Below are 17,153 nucleotides of genomic sequence, written 5' to 3' on the forward strand. Positions count from 1 at the left end.
GACTCACGGCGGGAAGGCTTGGATCCCGTCATAACTGATGCCATTCTAGTTTGTCCTGTTCTTGATAGGGCTTCTGGGGTTTCCTGAAATTGCAGGTCAACCTTGTTACCATACCCTTTTGCCGCCTTTACTGCTGCTGTTTCCAGACTGCAGTCCTAACTTGTAGGTAGCTGTGCATGCGTTTATGGCATTCCGCATGGTTTTGGTAAATCATGGTTTGTTTTGGAATGATTTACCTGTAGTTTTGGATTGGGTTGGCTTCTGTTTTACAAATTAAATCTACCACAGAATCACTTAATCCTTTGAAGTCATCTGTGGTGTCCTGGAACGTGATCCAGACTGTGTCGTGTAGTGAGATTTCTGATTGGCTTGACCATTTCCTGACCTCAGGCGTCACTGGGGGCATGCACTGTAGTTCGTTTATGTTTTATTTGGGTAACGATTCAGCTCTATAGCCATTTTTGAATGGCGTATAACAGTGGTCCGGAGTGTTTATTCTGCTTGTAGCACAGTCAACATGTTGATGGAAGCATAACCTTCTAAAGTTATTACAGTTTCTGATATCCCGTTGGAAACTGTTTATTATCCATCGCATGAACTTAGGCTAGCAAGGTGCTTAGTAAAGAGCATGTGGCTGGAATCTCAGCTGCTGTTTAATCCCTCCATGATTGATCAATGTCCCCTCCGATGCAGATATGGACGCAGAAATGGTCTTGCTTGTCCATGTAGTGGGGATTGAAGCTGATGCTCATCATTTCCATGTTTAAATTTAAACCACAACCAGCCAGTGGTGGTGTTTTACTTACTTACTTATTTACTATTTAGTCAATAAAGACATTGAAAAAGCTGAATTTAGAGTCAAAATATGACGGAATGCTGTCTTTGCTGCAACAGAGGAAGCACTGAATACGGAAAAGTGACAACGGAGAAAATAAAAGATTTCTGAAATCTTACCATGGGAAACAGACACAAAATTATTTAAGGGATTGATGAGGCAGTAGGTGAGGTGAGGTTTAAAATACACTTCCCACTGAGGGTTCATAAAGTACACAAATACACCAATCAAAAGAAGCTGAGCAAATATTTAGAACTTACTGGAGTGACTCATTTGTATTGGGAGATGTAATTGAGGACCTTCAGAAACAGGTTTATGAGGACACATTATGTCACAGGCTGGTAAGAATGCTACCTGGTCATGAACTCTTCAAATTTGGAGCTGGTCAGGTTTAGACTGGACCAGTGAGTGTCAGCCACAGGTTTGTGTTCAGGAGGTCCCAGGTAGGCCAGCAGGGTGGACATCTTGTCAAAAGGTCGCCTGCCTACAGCCTTGTGGTCCCTGGAAATTTGATCATAATGAATCATTTTTACAAAACTGATAATGTGGTAAAGAATGACTTCATTATTGAGATCATACAGCAGAATTAACTAGTGTTGTGCTTGATCAAATAATCTATCCCGACCTGTTACTGGAGAGGTACTGGCCAATCCTCTCCTGGTTGTTCCACAGCAGGCGATGGAGGGCCAGCACATTACCATCACTGATAAAGGACAGACTGTGGTTGACTGAGTCGCTGGGTGGAGAGTCAGATGCTATGTCCAAGAAAAACCTGTGATGGAGAGAAAAGAGTACACATTCAACCTACAGACAGAAGATACTCATCAGACACTTTACTGCTTCAGTTAAAGATACTATGCAGGTTTTTTTTTACACCAACAGAGCTGTAGAGCAATGTCATTAGAGGGTCTCTGTTCTTTGTCATGTTCTACCAGAATACGCCACAGGACACCTTAAAGAACAATTCGATAAACAGCAGCTGTCAAAGCATTCTTGTGACCATCAAAATAATTTAGTTCATTTTCATCAAGTAAGAAACAATATTAATAATTAACTGCTGGTGTGATTTACTCATCATTACAATATGCAATAATTTACTCTGTTAAACAGTGTCATAAGTCCATTTCTTTGAAGCAATAACAACCTGTGGTTTTACACCTTTTAGAGGCCAGCAGCTGTAGTTTAAACCAAAGCAAAATTTGTAACCACCAAATTATAGTTTGGATAGTTTTTTAAACAAGTCATTGTAACCACAGTTTATTCGCCGTTAAATGTAAAAACTGATGGGGATTTTTGTGTTCAGAGACAACATTGTTTATTGTTAATTTAGATCCCCATTAGTTGTTACCAAGGCAACAGCTACTCTTCCTGGGGTCCCTACATGTGGGTAGTTAGCATCATTCTCCAAGTGTCTTACCTTCTGGCTGAATCAAAGTTGCTCTTAACAAAGTCATTAAATGGCCTCATGTGTTCTTCTTTTGTAAACAAGACATGGTTTGCAATGCTCTGCAGAATCTGAGGGAAAAGACAGGAATATACAACATGCATATTAAAAAGCATCCTAACTGCTAGTCTAAGCAGGTCTTCACCTCCTAAGTAACTGACATTACTTGCCATGGAAGACATTTGATTTCAAACACAGAACCCTGGATAACTCATCAAGAAAGGATTTTTATATCAATTTTATACTTTAAGTATGCAAAACTGTTCTTGTAGAAACCCAAAATACAAGTATGAGCCTTAAAGGGGTGATAGAATGCAAAACCAATTTTACCTTGTCATAGTTGAATAACGACAGTTTGGTGGGTAAATAGGACATACATAGAACCTCAAAATCCCGATGACACCTCTTTCCTCTGCAAATCTCAAAATTTGAAACTGCCTCTGAAAACGGGCGAATCTCAACAAAGCTAAAAGTTGACGTCAACTCCTCAACTCCTACCTTATTTGGCTCTACCTTCTATCTTTGTAATGCCCCAAAATTTACATAGGCTACACCACTGACCTGAGGTCAGCTTAGTCTTCTGAATCTAGGTCGCGCAGATCTCAGAAATTGTATTCATTGTTCGTCTGCTATTTAATTACTAAATTCACTTCTGAGACTTTTTTATGCGAGAAATCAACTATGTAGAGGTCAAATATGTGCCATTTTACGAAAATTGATGGCTAATTGCAAATTTTGTCCGACTGTGTGTCGGAGTTCAGCGGCCGGTGCTGCCGAGGGTTGCTGTCTCGCCGCCCGGCGTGTCCTCCTTCACAGAGCCCAGCCCACTGTGAGCTAGATGGAGCTCCGTCACGGCCGACAGCCCGCAGCGCTCCATGCCCGCGCAAAGTCACCGTTTCTGGATTACTGGACTACCAAATGCCGAGGCCCTGCGGAGCTCCAGGGCCTGCAGCTCGCTGCTCTCCCTCCTCTCTCCTGCTAAATGGCCGGTGTGTGTGAGTGAGAGCGTGGTCAGTGAGCTTGTTACGCCCGCAATCTCTTACCACAGGTTCCAGTTAATCTTACAATGGATATGTGTGTTGAGTTATTTAAACAAACGATCGGGGAAATAAACGCCTCTTGTCTGCGAGTGAGCTGGATGGAATTTATCAATGAGAGCTAGCTAGCCTCCTCCTAACGGGACCTCTGAAATTCACAAAAATGCATTAATTTGAAATTGGAAAAGTGTTAGCTAAGCTTTGGAAGACCTTAGGGTAGCTGTGACATACATGCCGTGACGAAATTCAAAGTGTAAATATACTATAGGTATGCCGTAAGTGTAGGGGCGCTCTTTTCCCATAGGATTAAATAGGACACATGCCTAGCTAGCAGCTCCTCCTAAGGAGACCCCTCAAATTCACAAAAATGCATTAAATTGAAATCGGAAAAGTGTTAGCTAAGCTTTGTAAGACCTTAGGGTAGCTGTGATATACATGCCGTGATGAAATTCAAAGTGTAAATATACTATAGTTATGCCGGCAGCTAGCAGCTGGCCAGCTCCGGAGTCCTGTAACCCAGAAACGGTGACTTTGCCCTGGGTAAGGAGCGCAGCGGGCTCGTCAGACTGTGTGGAGCTCCTAAAGTCCGACACGTCTTACCAAATTTGCAATTAGCCATCAATTTTCGTAAAACGGCCCATATTTGAGCTTTATATAGTTGATTTCTCGCATAAAAAAGTATAAGAAGTGAATTTAGTAACGAATAGGGGGCGGGTCAAACCATCACCAATCAAAAAAACTCTCTGCTGAGTTCAATGATACCTCACACAAGACTCCACCTTAAATAGGTCACCAGTTATGAAAGGGGGCATGGCTTAAGCATAGGGGGCGGGCCAAACCAGCAACAATGAAGAAGGAACTCTCTGCTGAGTTCAATGACACCTCACACAAGACTATCTTAAACGGTTCAAATGTTATGAAAGGGGCATGGCCTGAGTAAGTGGACGTGGTTAAAGTATAGGGGGCGGCTCAGTATCACATGTAGACCACACATTATAAGTTTCATGTAAATTGGATGAGGTTTGTCATATAAGGCTGATTTCCTGTTGCCAGTGGGGGGCGCTATGACCAAAAGTCAATTTTGGCCTATAAATGTCCTCAGGCCTGGACCCTTGGTCAATTGTGAGAAATTTCGGCCAAATTGGACAATGTCTAACTAAAGTTACAACAACTTCGTTGTTCATCGATAAATGCTCAAAATGGCCGCCACGCCCACACCGTTGGACGAAAACTTTTTCTTTTAATAATTTCATCTTTAAAGTGTTGAGATGGTACAGACCAAATTTGAAGTCCATCGGATGAAATCTCTAGGAGGAGTTCAATAAAGTATAGCACCTTGACTTTTAGGCCTACTTCATGTTGCCACTAGGGGGCGTTATGACTTTGAGCCAATATCGGCTTGTAGATGTCGTCAGGGTTGGACTCTTCTTAATCCTGAAAAGTTTCGAGCCAATGTTCACTCAAGTTACACCCACTCCTAGTTTTGATGGCGAAACGCACAAAATGGCCGCCCCGCCACGGCCATGCCCTATGACAAAGTTTTTCTTTTAATAACTTTTCATCTTTAACATCTTAAGATGGCACAGACCATAATGTGGCCGCCAGATTGGCACACAGAAAGAGTCATCTTTCTGGGGCGAAGGCCCTATTGAAACTGATGGAATTTTTAGGGCCCAAGCGCCGACAGCAGCGAAGGCCCTATTGGAACTGAAGGAATTAGGGCCCGAGCGCCGACAGCGGCGAAGGCCCTATTGGAACTGAAGGAATTAGGGCCTGAGCGCCGACAGCGGCGAAGGCCTTATTGAAACTGAAGGAATTATTAGGACCCGAGCGCTGACAGTGGCGAAGGCCCTATTGGAACTGAAGGAATTATTATTATGGCAAATGAATTGCCTTTTTGAGGGGCTTAACATATTCAAAAACTCACCAAAATTGGCGGGTGCATCAAGTCTGGTGAAAATTTACGTATTTTAAGGGTTTCGGGAATAGGCGCACAAAAATGGCTCACTAGCGCCCCCTACAAACTTAAAAAAATTGAGCCCCTGCAGTATGTTTAACGTAGACTCACGAAACTTGGTACACATATGTAGCATGTCAAGACGTACAAGAAACGTTATTGGAGCCATACCCTAAACCCAACAGGAAGTCTGCCATTTTGAATTGAAAGTTCTACATCGTACTTTAACGAACTCCTCCTAGAGATTTCATCCGATCAACTTCTAATTTGGTCTGTACCATCTCAACACCTTAAAGATTAAAAGTTATTAAAAGAAAAACTTTTCGTCAAACGGCGGCCATTTTGAGTGTTGACTCAATGAGTGTGAACGAGAAAGTGGCTGTAACTACAGTGTACATTGTCATATCTGCTTGAAATTTCCCACAATCAACAAGAGTCCAGTCCTGAGGCCATATACTGGCGAATATTGACTTTTGGTCATAGCGCCCCCCGCTGGCAACAGGAAATCAGCCTTATATGTCAAACATCATCAGATTTACATGAAACCTATGAGTGGTCTACATGTGATACTGAGCTGCCCCCTATACTTCAACCACGCCCACTTACTCAGGCCACGCCCCCCTTCCATAACATTTTAACCGTTTAAGTTAGAGTCTTGTGTGAGGTGTCATTGAACTCAGCAGAGAGTTCCTTCTTCATTGGTGATGGTTTGGCCCACCTCCTATGCTTAAGTCACGCCCCCTTTCATAACATTTCAACCATTTAAGGTAGACCCTTGTGTGAGGTATCATTGAACTCAGCAGAGTGTTCCTTATTCATTGGTGATGGTTTGGCCTGTCCCTCTATGGTTAAGCCACGCCTCCTTCCATAACTGGTGACCCGTTTAAGGTAGAGTCTTATGTGAAGTATCAATGAACTCAGCAGAGACTTCCTTTTTTTTTAATGGTAAAGGTTTCGTCGTCCATTGGAGGAGCTGTCGGCCTTCATTTTGGCCAACATGACATGCTCAGTCGGAGACAGGGCAGCCGGGACTCACCCGTAAATGGCAAGCGGGATGAGCGTGACTAAGCCTCTCAAAATCTGACGAAAATCTTTTAAACTGACCTTTGTCGATCTGAAATGAAGACAGATTCAGCAACTGCATGGCCTATTTCTCGCTTAAAATGTTTCAGAAACACGAAATGTGTTTCTGAAAACATTTGCCTGTGAACTATTTTAGCCAGTAATGGCCGTTTGAAAAAAATCCAAAATCCGGAAGCAGCAGCCAGATCCATGTGCCGCGTTCGTCCAATCAGCTGCCGGTTTTCATTTTTTGGCCGACAATACAGATTAGCACTGCCTGCTGTTATGGAGACGTATTACATCTTGACACTTTGGTGTGTTCCGAGGCACTTTTTTTGACCAACTCTGGGAGACTGATCAGTCCAACTGCCTTTTCTGCCAACGGTCGGCTGTCTGGTTGGTGTGTAACTGCCTTAAGGGGCTCAGGCAGTCCCTCTGTCTCACTCCCCTTTTAAGGCTGAAGAAATTGGAGCAACATCCATTTACTCTAATGCGAGATTTTGGATCTCGATATAGAAGTTTTACCCATTCAATAAAGTTTTGATGGAAACCCATAGCTGTCATTGTATTGTAGAGAAAGTTCCATTTCACTCTATCGAATGTTTTTTGTGCATCTAGGCTAAGCAACATTGACTGTTGATATTTTCTTTTTGCACATGGTATTTAAGGTTCTTCTTATATTGTCGGCTCCATGTCTGTATGGTATAAAACCTGTTTGGTCCGGCTCGATCAATTTTTCTATGTTTTTTTGTATTCTTCTCACAAGGATAGTAGTCGAGCAGTTTTAAGTCGTTGCAGAGCAGACTTATCGGCCTATACCCCTCATAAAAATGAGGGTCTTTACCTTCTTTATGCAATATAGATATAATGGCCTCTGACCAGGTTTTCGGGGATCCCCTTCAGATATTGCATAATTAAAAACGTTGGTTAATTTTGGGGAGAGTTCATCTATGGAGCATTTATAAAACTCTCCTATCAGTGCCTGGTGATTTATTGCTTTTCAGGTGTTTGATTCTCTCACTTCTAATACTGTAATTGGTCTTATCATATTTGATGCCTCAACATCCGATAGTGTGGGTAATTTTATTTTTGAGAAAAAAGTTTTCATAAAACGATGCAAATGCCTCTGCTATGTCCTTAGGGTGTGTCACTTTTTTCCGGGAAACCAGGTGAGTTATCTTTGATACCACTCTGTTTGCTTGGGCCTTTCGGAGTTGAAATGCAAGTAGACGGCTAGCTTGACTACCTCCTTAATAATACTGTTGTTTGAAAAAGCGTAGGGCTCCTTCTGCCTTATATGTTAAGAGGCAATCCAAGGCGTGTCTTTCCTTTTTAAGCTCCTCTAAAATCTTATTGTTTGGTGTTCTTTTGTGTTCTGTTTCTAATTAGGGGTCCAAGCCCGAGTCTGGAAGAACCGGCGGTAGCAAGAGCTACGCCGTTCGCACAGCAGGGCTGTGGAACCCTATTGTTTTTGTAAGGATTAATCATCATCATCATCATCATCATCATCCATTATTTTTCTTCTCCGCCTAAAACTCCGACTACAGCCTAAACCGTACATGGTGGGGGGGTTGCCATTTTCAGGACTGGTCCGAAACTCCGCAAGGACCTCAGGCGTAACAATTGAACCACTTCCACCTTCCACCTCCACATTCAAAAACCATACATTTACGCGTTCCCTGGATCCAGCTGAATCTCCTGATATAGGCCACGCCCATTTCCGCCTAGACTTTTATGCGTGAAAAATCACGATTTATCAAAAACCTACTTTTTCGATCTCCTCCTAGACCGTGCGACCGATTGGTACGAAATTTGGCAGGTAGCATCTCCAGATGGGCCTGACAAAAAGTTAATAAAAATAATTTTGATAGGATAAAAATTGTGCATATTACGCACAAACAAATGTGTGTAGCTAATTATGAAAACACCAACTTTGCCATATCTCGGCCAAAATAAATGCTGTCAATGCCAAACTTTAGATTCTTGTTTGCCGTGACCCTCTGAAGGTCCCCCACGCGTTTTACGAAAATTGGTCACTAGGGGACGCTACAAGTACAAAAAGTTTATATCTCATGAACGGCTCATCCGATTTTTACAAAATTTGATGGGTACCATCTAGGGCCACTCCTGAGGCCAACCCTAGAGTGGGGTACTGAGGGGTCAAAGTGGGCAGGGCCTATGGGACCCAAGTCTAGATTCACCACTTGCACTAATGTGAACAAGTTTAAATTCACAGGGTAGATGGACAATGGGTCATGGACCACACCTACCAAATATTACACATGTGGACCACAAGGTGGCGCTATAATGCCTTTAACTCCCACATTACACATCGCACATTAGAAATCCTTACATCCGCATGTTCCTTGAATCAAGCTGAATCACAATATAGGCCACGCCCATTTCTGCTTAAAGTCTTTTTCGCAATATCGCGCAATGCGCAAAACCAACTTTTTCAAACTTGTCCTAGGCTGTACGACGGATCAGCACGAAACCTGGTATGTAGCATCTCCAGATGGACGTGACCAAAAGTTATTCAAGGAATTTTGCTACGTTAAAATATGTGCATTTGATGACCAAACAAATTTTCCTAGCTAGCTACCACACACATATCATATCTCGACCAAATTAAATGTTATCAGCAAAGAACTTGAGATCATTGTTCAACATCCCACTACGATGCTCTGTACCAAATTTGGCAAAGATCGGCCTTTAGGGGGCGCTATAAGCAACGTTTATTTGTTTTGGCCAATAAGTCAATGCATTTAAATGGGAAATTTGCAATTGCAATATCTCTGCCACAGTAAATGCAATCAACACGAACAACTAGTTGTGCTCGTTCGGCATGCCGCTCTGAGGCTCTGTACCAAATTTGGCGAAGATCGGCCATTAGGGGGCGCTATAATCAACGTAGACGAGTTTTGGCCCTTTTACTCAATTTATGTTAATGGCATATTTGCAATGGAAATGTACCACAGACCTTGCAGCTCACACTTCTCAATATTTACTGATGTTTCCCTCCTACCGTTAGGTTTTGGTTTTTGCTTTTGTGTGCTCCCCTGTTTTTTTACAATAAACAAACTTCTTAACCCACTTGACAAAGTTTCTACAACCTTCAGTGGACAAATGCAACTCTTTTCTCTCACTTTTTCAATCCAAAAACAACACCATTCATAGGCGCCGATACCGTGCAATTAAACATTGCAGTTGGTGCTAAGTGGAGCGTTTGTCATAGTGTGAATGGTTATGTTGGTGTCATTGATTCTTAATTTCCCACGAAGCACCCACGGAGGAAAATATAAATCAGCGCCTATGACACCATTTACAACAACTTGACCACCTCCCCTGCCCCTTCAACCACCACACCTGCCTCCCCCCCTCAACCCTCTCAGTCACTCTCTCATTTCTCTCTGCTGTCCCCTGCAGTCAGGGGGATTAAAAAGTTTGTTTATTGTAGAGAATTGTTAAAGGTAGTCTGTATATGCATGGAGGTGAACTACTGACCGCTACATTTGCAACGACGACGTACCGCAGACGTCGTGGCTCGCACCTCTCGATATTTACTGACGTTTGCCTCCCCGCCGCCCGGCTTCGGGTTCCGCTTTGGCGCGCTCCCCGGGGCGTCGGGGGCGACTGGCGTGGGTGGCTTGGGCCCCGTCCCGTCATAACTGCTTGCAGTTCTAGTTTCTTGATTATATCCTCAAGTTTCTTTTGTTTTTTTAATCGTGTCTTTTTTAGTCTAGATGAAATTTCTATAATCTTTCCCCTAATTACCGCCTTGCTCCCTTCCCATAATATCGATTGTGTCACCTCCCAATTAACATTTATGTTGAAATATTCCTAAATACATTGTTTTATTTCTTGCACTACATCTGGATCAGAGAGTAATGTCATATTTAATCCAGTATTTAAATGAAGGTTCTTTTTCTAAGTTAACTGTTAGTAATACAGGGACATGGTCACTTGTTGTTATTGATTCAATACGGAAATAACAATGCCCCCAATTGAACCAACCACCATCACATATCGGCCTTCGTTGTCTTTTATAATTTTTTCAGATGAAAATTGTACTCTTTTTTTTTTAATCAGGATGGCCACCCCTCTTTTTTTCCTATATGATGAACAGAATACTTGGCCCACCCAGTCTCGTCGAAGCTTAAGAGATTCCCCCTCCACTAAATGTGTTTCCTGCAGCAAGGCAGTAGAGCATTGCAATTTTTTAAGTTCTGTCAATATTTGTTTTCCTTTTTATAGGGTGATTTAGACTATGAACATTATAAGATGTAAATGTCAAGTTATTCATATAGTCTCCACTCTAAATTTACCATATGATCTTAATAGTTGACCCATTTTTTCTTTCCTTTTTTTTTTCCTTTCTTGCCTTTGAAATGTGTACCTGAGCTCGTTTGTTTACGTTCTGAATATTCCTGCGTATGCTTGCTTCTGGATAAGAACATGTGAAAAACACTGAACATAACATTTGCTTCCAAAAAAACCCCAACTGGTCAATAAAACAACAAGAAATGACCAGATCCTGAACTGAAGTGGCAGAGAGTTGTGGCATTCCTATCCGGCCAAATTATCACTGTGGAAAGTAACTAAAGTCTATCAATAAATGAAAAAGATGCTTGAGTGACCTCAATTTGCTCTATAGGAAACCTTTGTTATATTAGATCTACAACAACAAATCTACTTTGAACTAGCTGTAGTATTATTAAACAGAATGAATGGGGGTTGGGGTATTTATCACATACACAAACCAATAACTAGTTATAGTTAAGATCCCTCTGTTATCAGTAATATTAGATACATTAGGCTGCGTTGTTACACAGTCTTTTCTTTAAAGAATGCGCGCAAATCGCTGTTAGTCTTGATGGACTCCTGCTTCCGTGTCCCCCCCTGACTCCGGACCAGCGATCCTGCAGCATCACTTTCTGTAGCCTCTCTCTTTCGTCGGTTTCAACGTGGATTCCCAGTTCCTTAAGAGTTGGAGCCGCGTCTGAGAGTGTGTTAAACACTTTTGTCCCGGAGTCGAGATGCATCCTCAGCTGGGCGGGATACAGGCATTACGCTTTTATATTTTTTTCTTTGAGTTGTTGGATCACTGCATGCACCCGCTGGTGTTTCTTTTGCACTTCGGCGGTGGAGTCCTGGTCAAAGTAAATTTTCTTTTCCTGGTACTGTATCCCTCGCTGTTTCCACGCTTGCTGTATAATAATTTCTTTAACTCTGTAGTCTAAGAAACGGATGATCACTAATTTAGGTGGCGTAGTGTTATCTTTTGGTCTGGCTGTCAGAGACCTGTGCGCTCCCTCAATACAAATGTTCAAGTAGTCTGGAAGATGAAGTACGGTGCGGATTAGCTCAGTTACAAACTCCATCATGTCATTTTTTTCTGCTCCTTCGGCGATTCCTTATATTGTTATATTATTACACCTAGATCTGGCTTCTAGGTATTCGCATTTTGATGTCAGTGTAGCTTCTCTGTGTATCAGGTAGCCGATCGCTCTCTCATGGCGTATCACATTATCTTCTGTCTCACTTACTCTTTCCTCCAGATTTGTTGCCCGTTGTTCCAATTTAGTTGTCCGTTCCAATGCTTTCTTGATGCCAGTTTAAATTCTATTTAGGGAAGTTTTGGTCTCTTTAGATGCCTCCGCGTGTTATTGTCATAGTTTTCATATTTCTTCTTCAGTCACCTGTTCCGTCTATAGGTTTGCATGTGGTCTCGTCGCGGTCGTCTTTTTTACCACTTTAAACTCTCTTTTCATTCTCCTTTCTTTGTGCAGCCATTATCACTTAAAATCTGCTTTCTATTTTTAACTATCTGTTCTTAAAAATCGAGCTAGCTAGTTTTAACGGTTTCCTACAGAGCACGTTCCTCAAGCGATTTCCTCCATCTTGTTGCCACTGGAAGTCCAGCTGTCAGCATTTTAACCATGTATCATCAACGGTAGGCCAACATCAACGTTACCTGCTGCCAAGTGTAACTTTAGTGTTAACTAGCGTGACATGCAGCGATGCTTCTGTTGCTTCTAACGTTTGTTTCGGAGCATCAGAGAGCAGTGCAGACATTTAAGTGGCACCGAAATCTGCGTTGCTATTCCGTCCGGTAGATACTGGTCGTTTAGGCACCGGTGGTATCTTAGCACCGGATTTTAACATGCACGGTTCACGTGAACAGAAAATTGCGTTGCCTGCACCTTTTCACAGCAACCCTCATAGAGATTTGTCAGCCTATGAATATTTGTAAAGGTTCCTCTAGAACAAGACTAAAGGCCCTGACACACCAACCAGACGGGCCGACCGTCGGCAGAAAAGCCAGTCGGACTGATCAGTCGGGTCCCGAGGTCCAAAAAATGCCTCAGAACACACTGAGGCGACGCCGACTTGAGCGTACGCTCTGTGCGTGCGCAAAACGTAATACGTCTCCATAGCAGCAGGCGGTGCTGCTCTGTATTGTTTCCATTAACAGTTTGATTATTTACCAGAAAATGAAGACCGGCAGCTGATTGGACGAACGCCTCACATGGTTCTTTTTTCTCCGGAAATTCACAGCCAGACTGTCATGGCGGCTTGTTCAGAATACGATCTCATATTGTACTAAAATAGTTCACTGAAACGTGTTTCTGAAAACATTTTAAGCGAGAAATAGGCCATGCAGTTGCTGAATCTGTCTTCATTTCAGATTGACAAAGATCAGTTTAAAAGATTTTCATCAGATTTTGAGAGGCTCATCCGCTCCCCATTTCCGGGTGAGTCCCGACTGCCCTGTCCCCGACTGAACATGTTGGGTCGGCTCCTCGGACGGCCGACGGCACGGGACACACTGAACAGACTCGAGTCACGGACCTCGCCAGACGGTCCGACGCCCGATTATCGGGCTGGTGTGTCTTCTCTATAACACAACTAAGTCTGGACCAATGTGCCAATTTGCCACAGCCAAGCTAAACATACTAAATGGCCACCACACTGTTAGACAACACGCACTTAACACACATTATGTTGCTCTATATAAAGTTTAGACACATTACACAATGCAAATTTAATTTGTCACATGAAGCTGACTTCCTGTTGCCAGCAGGTGATGCTATGACTCTAAGTCAATATTGGCATGTAGATGTCTTCAGGCCAGGACTTTATTCCAGCATGAGAAGTTTGGGACAAATCACCACCAGACACCATAACATGTAAATTCGACGCCCTGCCATGCCCATGCTGTTCAACGACTCATTCATTGACTATCCCTTAGCAATTTAGGGTCACATTAGTCAGAGGATTATACCAAGCAAATATAAAACCGATCCAATAAACCCCTAGGAGGTGTCCGAAAAGATTTCCATTAAAATACATGAAAAACACATACAATTCAAAATGGCTGACTTCCGGTTGGGCGGAGCTAATGAATGCAAATTGGAATTAAAGCTGCAAGCAGCGATGGACGGGCCCTCGCTCCTCTGCGCGCGTCGGGGTCACCGGCGGTCGCCGCTCTTTGCGACCGTGCATTTGCGCGGCACTCAGACACCGCAAATCGTCACCAATGAAAAGGGAACTCCCTGCTGCGTTCAATGATACCTCACACAAGACTCTACCTTAGATGGATCAGCATTCATGAAAGGGGGCGTGGCTTAAGCATAGTGGGCGGGCCAAACGATCACCAATGAAGAAGGAACTCTCTGCTGAGTTCAATGACACCTCACACAAGACTCTACCTTAAACGGTACAAATGTTATGAAAGGGGGCGTGGCCTGAGTAACTGGGCGTGGTTATATTATAGGGGCCGGCTCATTATCACATGTAGACCACACATTATAAGTTTCATGTAAATCGGATGATGTTTGTCATATCAGGCGCATTTCCTGTTGCCAGCGGGGGGCGCTATGACCAAAAGTCAAATATGGCCTGTAGGTGTCCTCAGGCCTGGACCCTTGTCAATCTTGAGAATTTTCGGGCAGATACGACAACGTACACTCAAGTTACAACAATTTATTTGTTCATCGCTCAACACTCAAAATGGCCGACACGCCACGCCCACACCGTCAGACGAAAAGTTTTTCTTTTAATAACATTTCATCTTTAAGGTGTTGGGATGATAGAGACCAAGTTTGAAGTACATCGGATGAAATCTCTAGGAGGAGTTCGTTAAAGTATAGCACCTTGACTTTTAGGCCTACTTCCTGTTGCCACTAGGGGGCGCTATGACTTTAAGTAAATATCGGCCTTTATTTGTCCTCAGGGTTGCACTCAAATCCTGAAAAGTTTCGAGCCAATCGGACAATGTACACTCGAGTTACACCCACTTCCTGTTTCGGCGGCGAAACGCACAAAATGGCCGCCCCGCCACGGCCCTATGACGAAAAGTTTTTCTTTTAACAACTTTTCATCTTTAATGTCTTAAGATGGCACAGACCGAATTTGAAGTTGATCGGATGAAATCTCTAGGAGGAGTTCGTTAAAGTACGACATGTGGAAATGGCCAAAATCGCACTAATTTGAACTTTGAAATCAAAATGGCGGACTTCCTGTTGGGCTTAGGGTATGGCTTCAATGACCTTTTTTGTACATCTTGACATGATACATATGTGTACCAAGTTTCGTGAGTCTACGTTAAACGCACTGCAGGGGCTCAATTTTTTTAACATTGTAGGGGGCGCTAGCGAGCCATTTTTGCGCGCATATTCCCGAAACCCTTAAAATACGTAAATCTTCACCAGAGTTGATGCGACCGCCAAATTTGGTGAGTTTTTGAATATGTTAAGCCCCTCAAAAAGCCAATTCATTTGCCGGGAAAATAATAATAATTCCTTCAGTTTCAATAGGGCCTTCGCCACTGTCGGCGCTCGGGCCCTAATTAAAGCTGCAAGCAGCGATGGACGGGCCCTCGCTCCTCTGCGCGCGTCGGGATTACCGGCGGTCGCCGCTCCTTGCCTTTGCGCGGCACTCAGACACCGCAAATCGTCACCAATGAAAAGGGAACTCCCTGCTGCGTTCAATGATACCTCACACAAGACTCTACCTTAGATGGGTCAGCATTTATGAAAGGGGGCGTGGCTTGAACATAGGGGGCGGGCTAAACCATCACCAATGAAGAAGTAACTCTCTGCTGAGTTCATTGATACCTCACACAATGGTCAACCTTAAATCGTTCAAATGTTATGAAATGTTATTCCTTCAGTTTCAAAAGGGCCTTCGCCGCTGTCGGCGCTCGGGCCCTAATAATAATTCCTTCAGTTTCAAAATGTTCAATATGTCCGATATGATGAGCGCAATATAGGTAACACATTTTGTGAATATAGGAGCAACTACATATGTCCAAATTAAATCCTTCCACGCATTAAGTGGCACTATGAAGCCCACTAAACACGCATGAACCAAATCACTGTATGGTCTCACACTGCTCACTGGTTTTGATGTGTGCACCAACTTTCGTTGGTTTTCAAGTATAACAAGGGAATCAAAAATGCGTTCAAAGGCTTAAAGTAATTGGGGTAAGGAATAAGAGGAAGATAAGGAACTTAAAAAAATATCACATACTAAATCAAAATCACAATATTGATAAAAAAAAAATTGCAATTAGATTATCTCCCTTATCTTTTAGCCCTCGATTTTGCCCTCCTCAGCACTGGAGTATGGTCTGGCTACACCACTTATCTATTCTGGGATAGGGGAAAAAAACGCTCCACCTTGTTTGTATTTCTTTAAACCAATCAAAACTGTCCTGAGCGACACTAACTCCCAGATGCAGTGACAGTGGCCTTGTAAAATAGATAGCAGAGAGAGCGGAAAGGTAGGGACATCTGGCGCCTGAGAGACGCACCGGATATCAGGCTTTATCCCAGCAATGTACATCTGTTTAGCCAGATAACCTGAAAAGTAACCTGCATTTTAAGCTCGGACTACAGCTACAATAGTTCTGTGGTAAAAGTAATGAGGTTTGGAGGAGACTTTGTTCCCTACATACAATATTGTTCAGTATGCAAACACAAATATGGACTCAACACACAAGAACATACATGTTAACATTGGCAGGCTCCGGCAAGGATTTTTTTCAGGGAAATGGGAGTAGATTTTGGCGAGAATTCCTAGGAATTATTGCAATCTAATATCCTAGCAACCCACCCCTATGGCACACCAAGAATAGTGTTTAGTTTTAATACTACTAAACTGACAGTGGATTTAACAGTGAAAGGCAGTCTTAGGCTGCGTCTCATTTCTCTGTCTTACCCCTTCCCCTTAGTTTTGCGCGTTCACGTGAGAGTAAGGGCTATCCCAATTCTCATTTAGATGATTGATCGAGGGGTAGGGCTAAGGGGAAGGGGTACATACCCCTTAGTTGAAAGCAAGGGGTACCCAGAATACACTGCGCAGCCGGCAACAATGGCGACCAGATCGACCAGAGAGAACCATAAATTTAAGTATTTTCGGCTTAAAGAATCGATTTAAAAAGTAGGGGTTTTGTGTTTTACACAGTCCTGTACATATATATTTGCAACCGTGTTTGTAATTGAGACGTTTTTAAAAATCGTTAGTTTGCTACGCTAATGCTAACGTTACATTTCTTATTTGCACAACAGTCCCGCATTTCTCTGCCTTGAATGGACTCCATGTATGTCTACAGTGTTAACTAAACTCCATTTGCAGCGAATTTCGTTTGATATCAGTGCATAACACTACTTGCTTTGGAGACATTGATATGTGCTTTACATATACCGTCCTGTATCACACAGGGACGCCGGAGGAAACCCGGCAGCTGATCCACTTTCGGGCTGAAAACGAGCAGAAGTTTCTGCGTTCATATTGTAGCCATTCATTATAGTA

At 43.0% G+C, this 17,153-nt stretch overlaps 1 protein-coding gene and 1 long non-coding RNA gene across 5 annotated transcripts in view; both read right to left on the minus strand.

Moving 5' to 3' along the window:
* nf1a (neurofibromin 1a) overlaps nt 1-17,153 on the minus strand; it is a 296,381-nt gene that overhangs the window by 94,976 nt on the left and 184,252 nt on the right. For all 4 annotated transcript variants that reach the window (XR_004897871.1, XM_036003223.1, XM_036003224.1 and 1 more), the window contains 3 exons: nt 2,253-2,350; nt 1,461-1,607; nt 1,190-1,336 (listed from right to left, as the gene is read on the minus strand). Coding sequence is in view for 3 of the 4 variants with exons in the window: in XM_036003223.1 (XP_035859116.1) it covers nt 1,190-1,336; nt 1,461-1,607; nt 2,253-2,350 (392 nt within the window). In the remaining variant the exon portion in view is untranslated. The remainder of the gene's footprint in view (nt 1-1,189; nt 1,337-1,460; nt 1,608-2,252; nt 2,351-17,153) is intronic.
* On the minus strand, nt 7,717-13,699 carry LOC116067379. Its single transcript, XR_004109189.2, has 3 exons — nt 13,687-13,699; nt 8,626-8,646; nt 7,717-7,973 (listed from the first exon to the last, which is right to left on the minus strand). It is a non-coding gene; the product is annotated as an uncharacterized LOC116067379 (long non-coding RNA).

The sequence above is a fragment of the Sander lucioperca genome, chromosome 7 (assembly GCF_008315115.2).
Source record: "Sander lucioperca isolate FBNREF2018 chromosome 7, SLUC_FBN_1.2, whole genome shotgun sequence".
NCBI classification, from domain to species: domain Eukaryota; kingdom Metazoa; phylum Chordata; class Actinopteri; order Perciformes; family Percidae; genus Sander; species Sander lucioperca.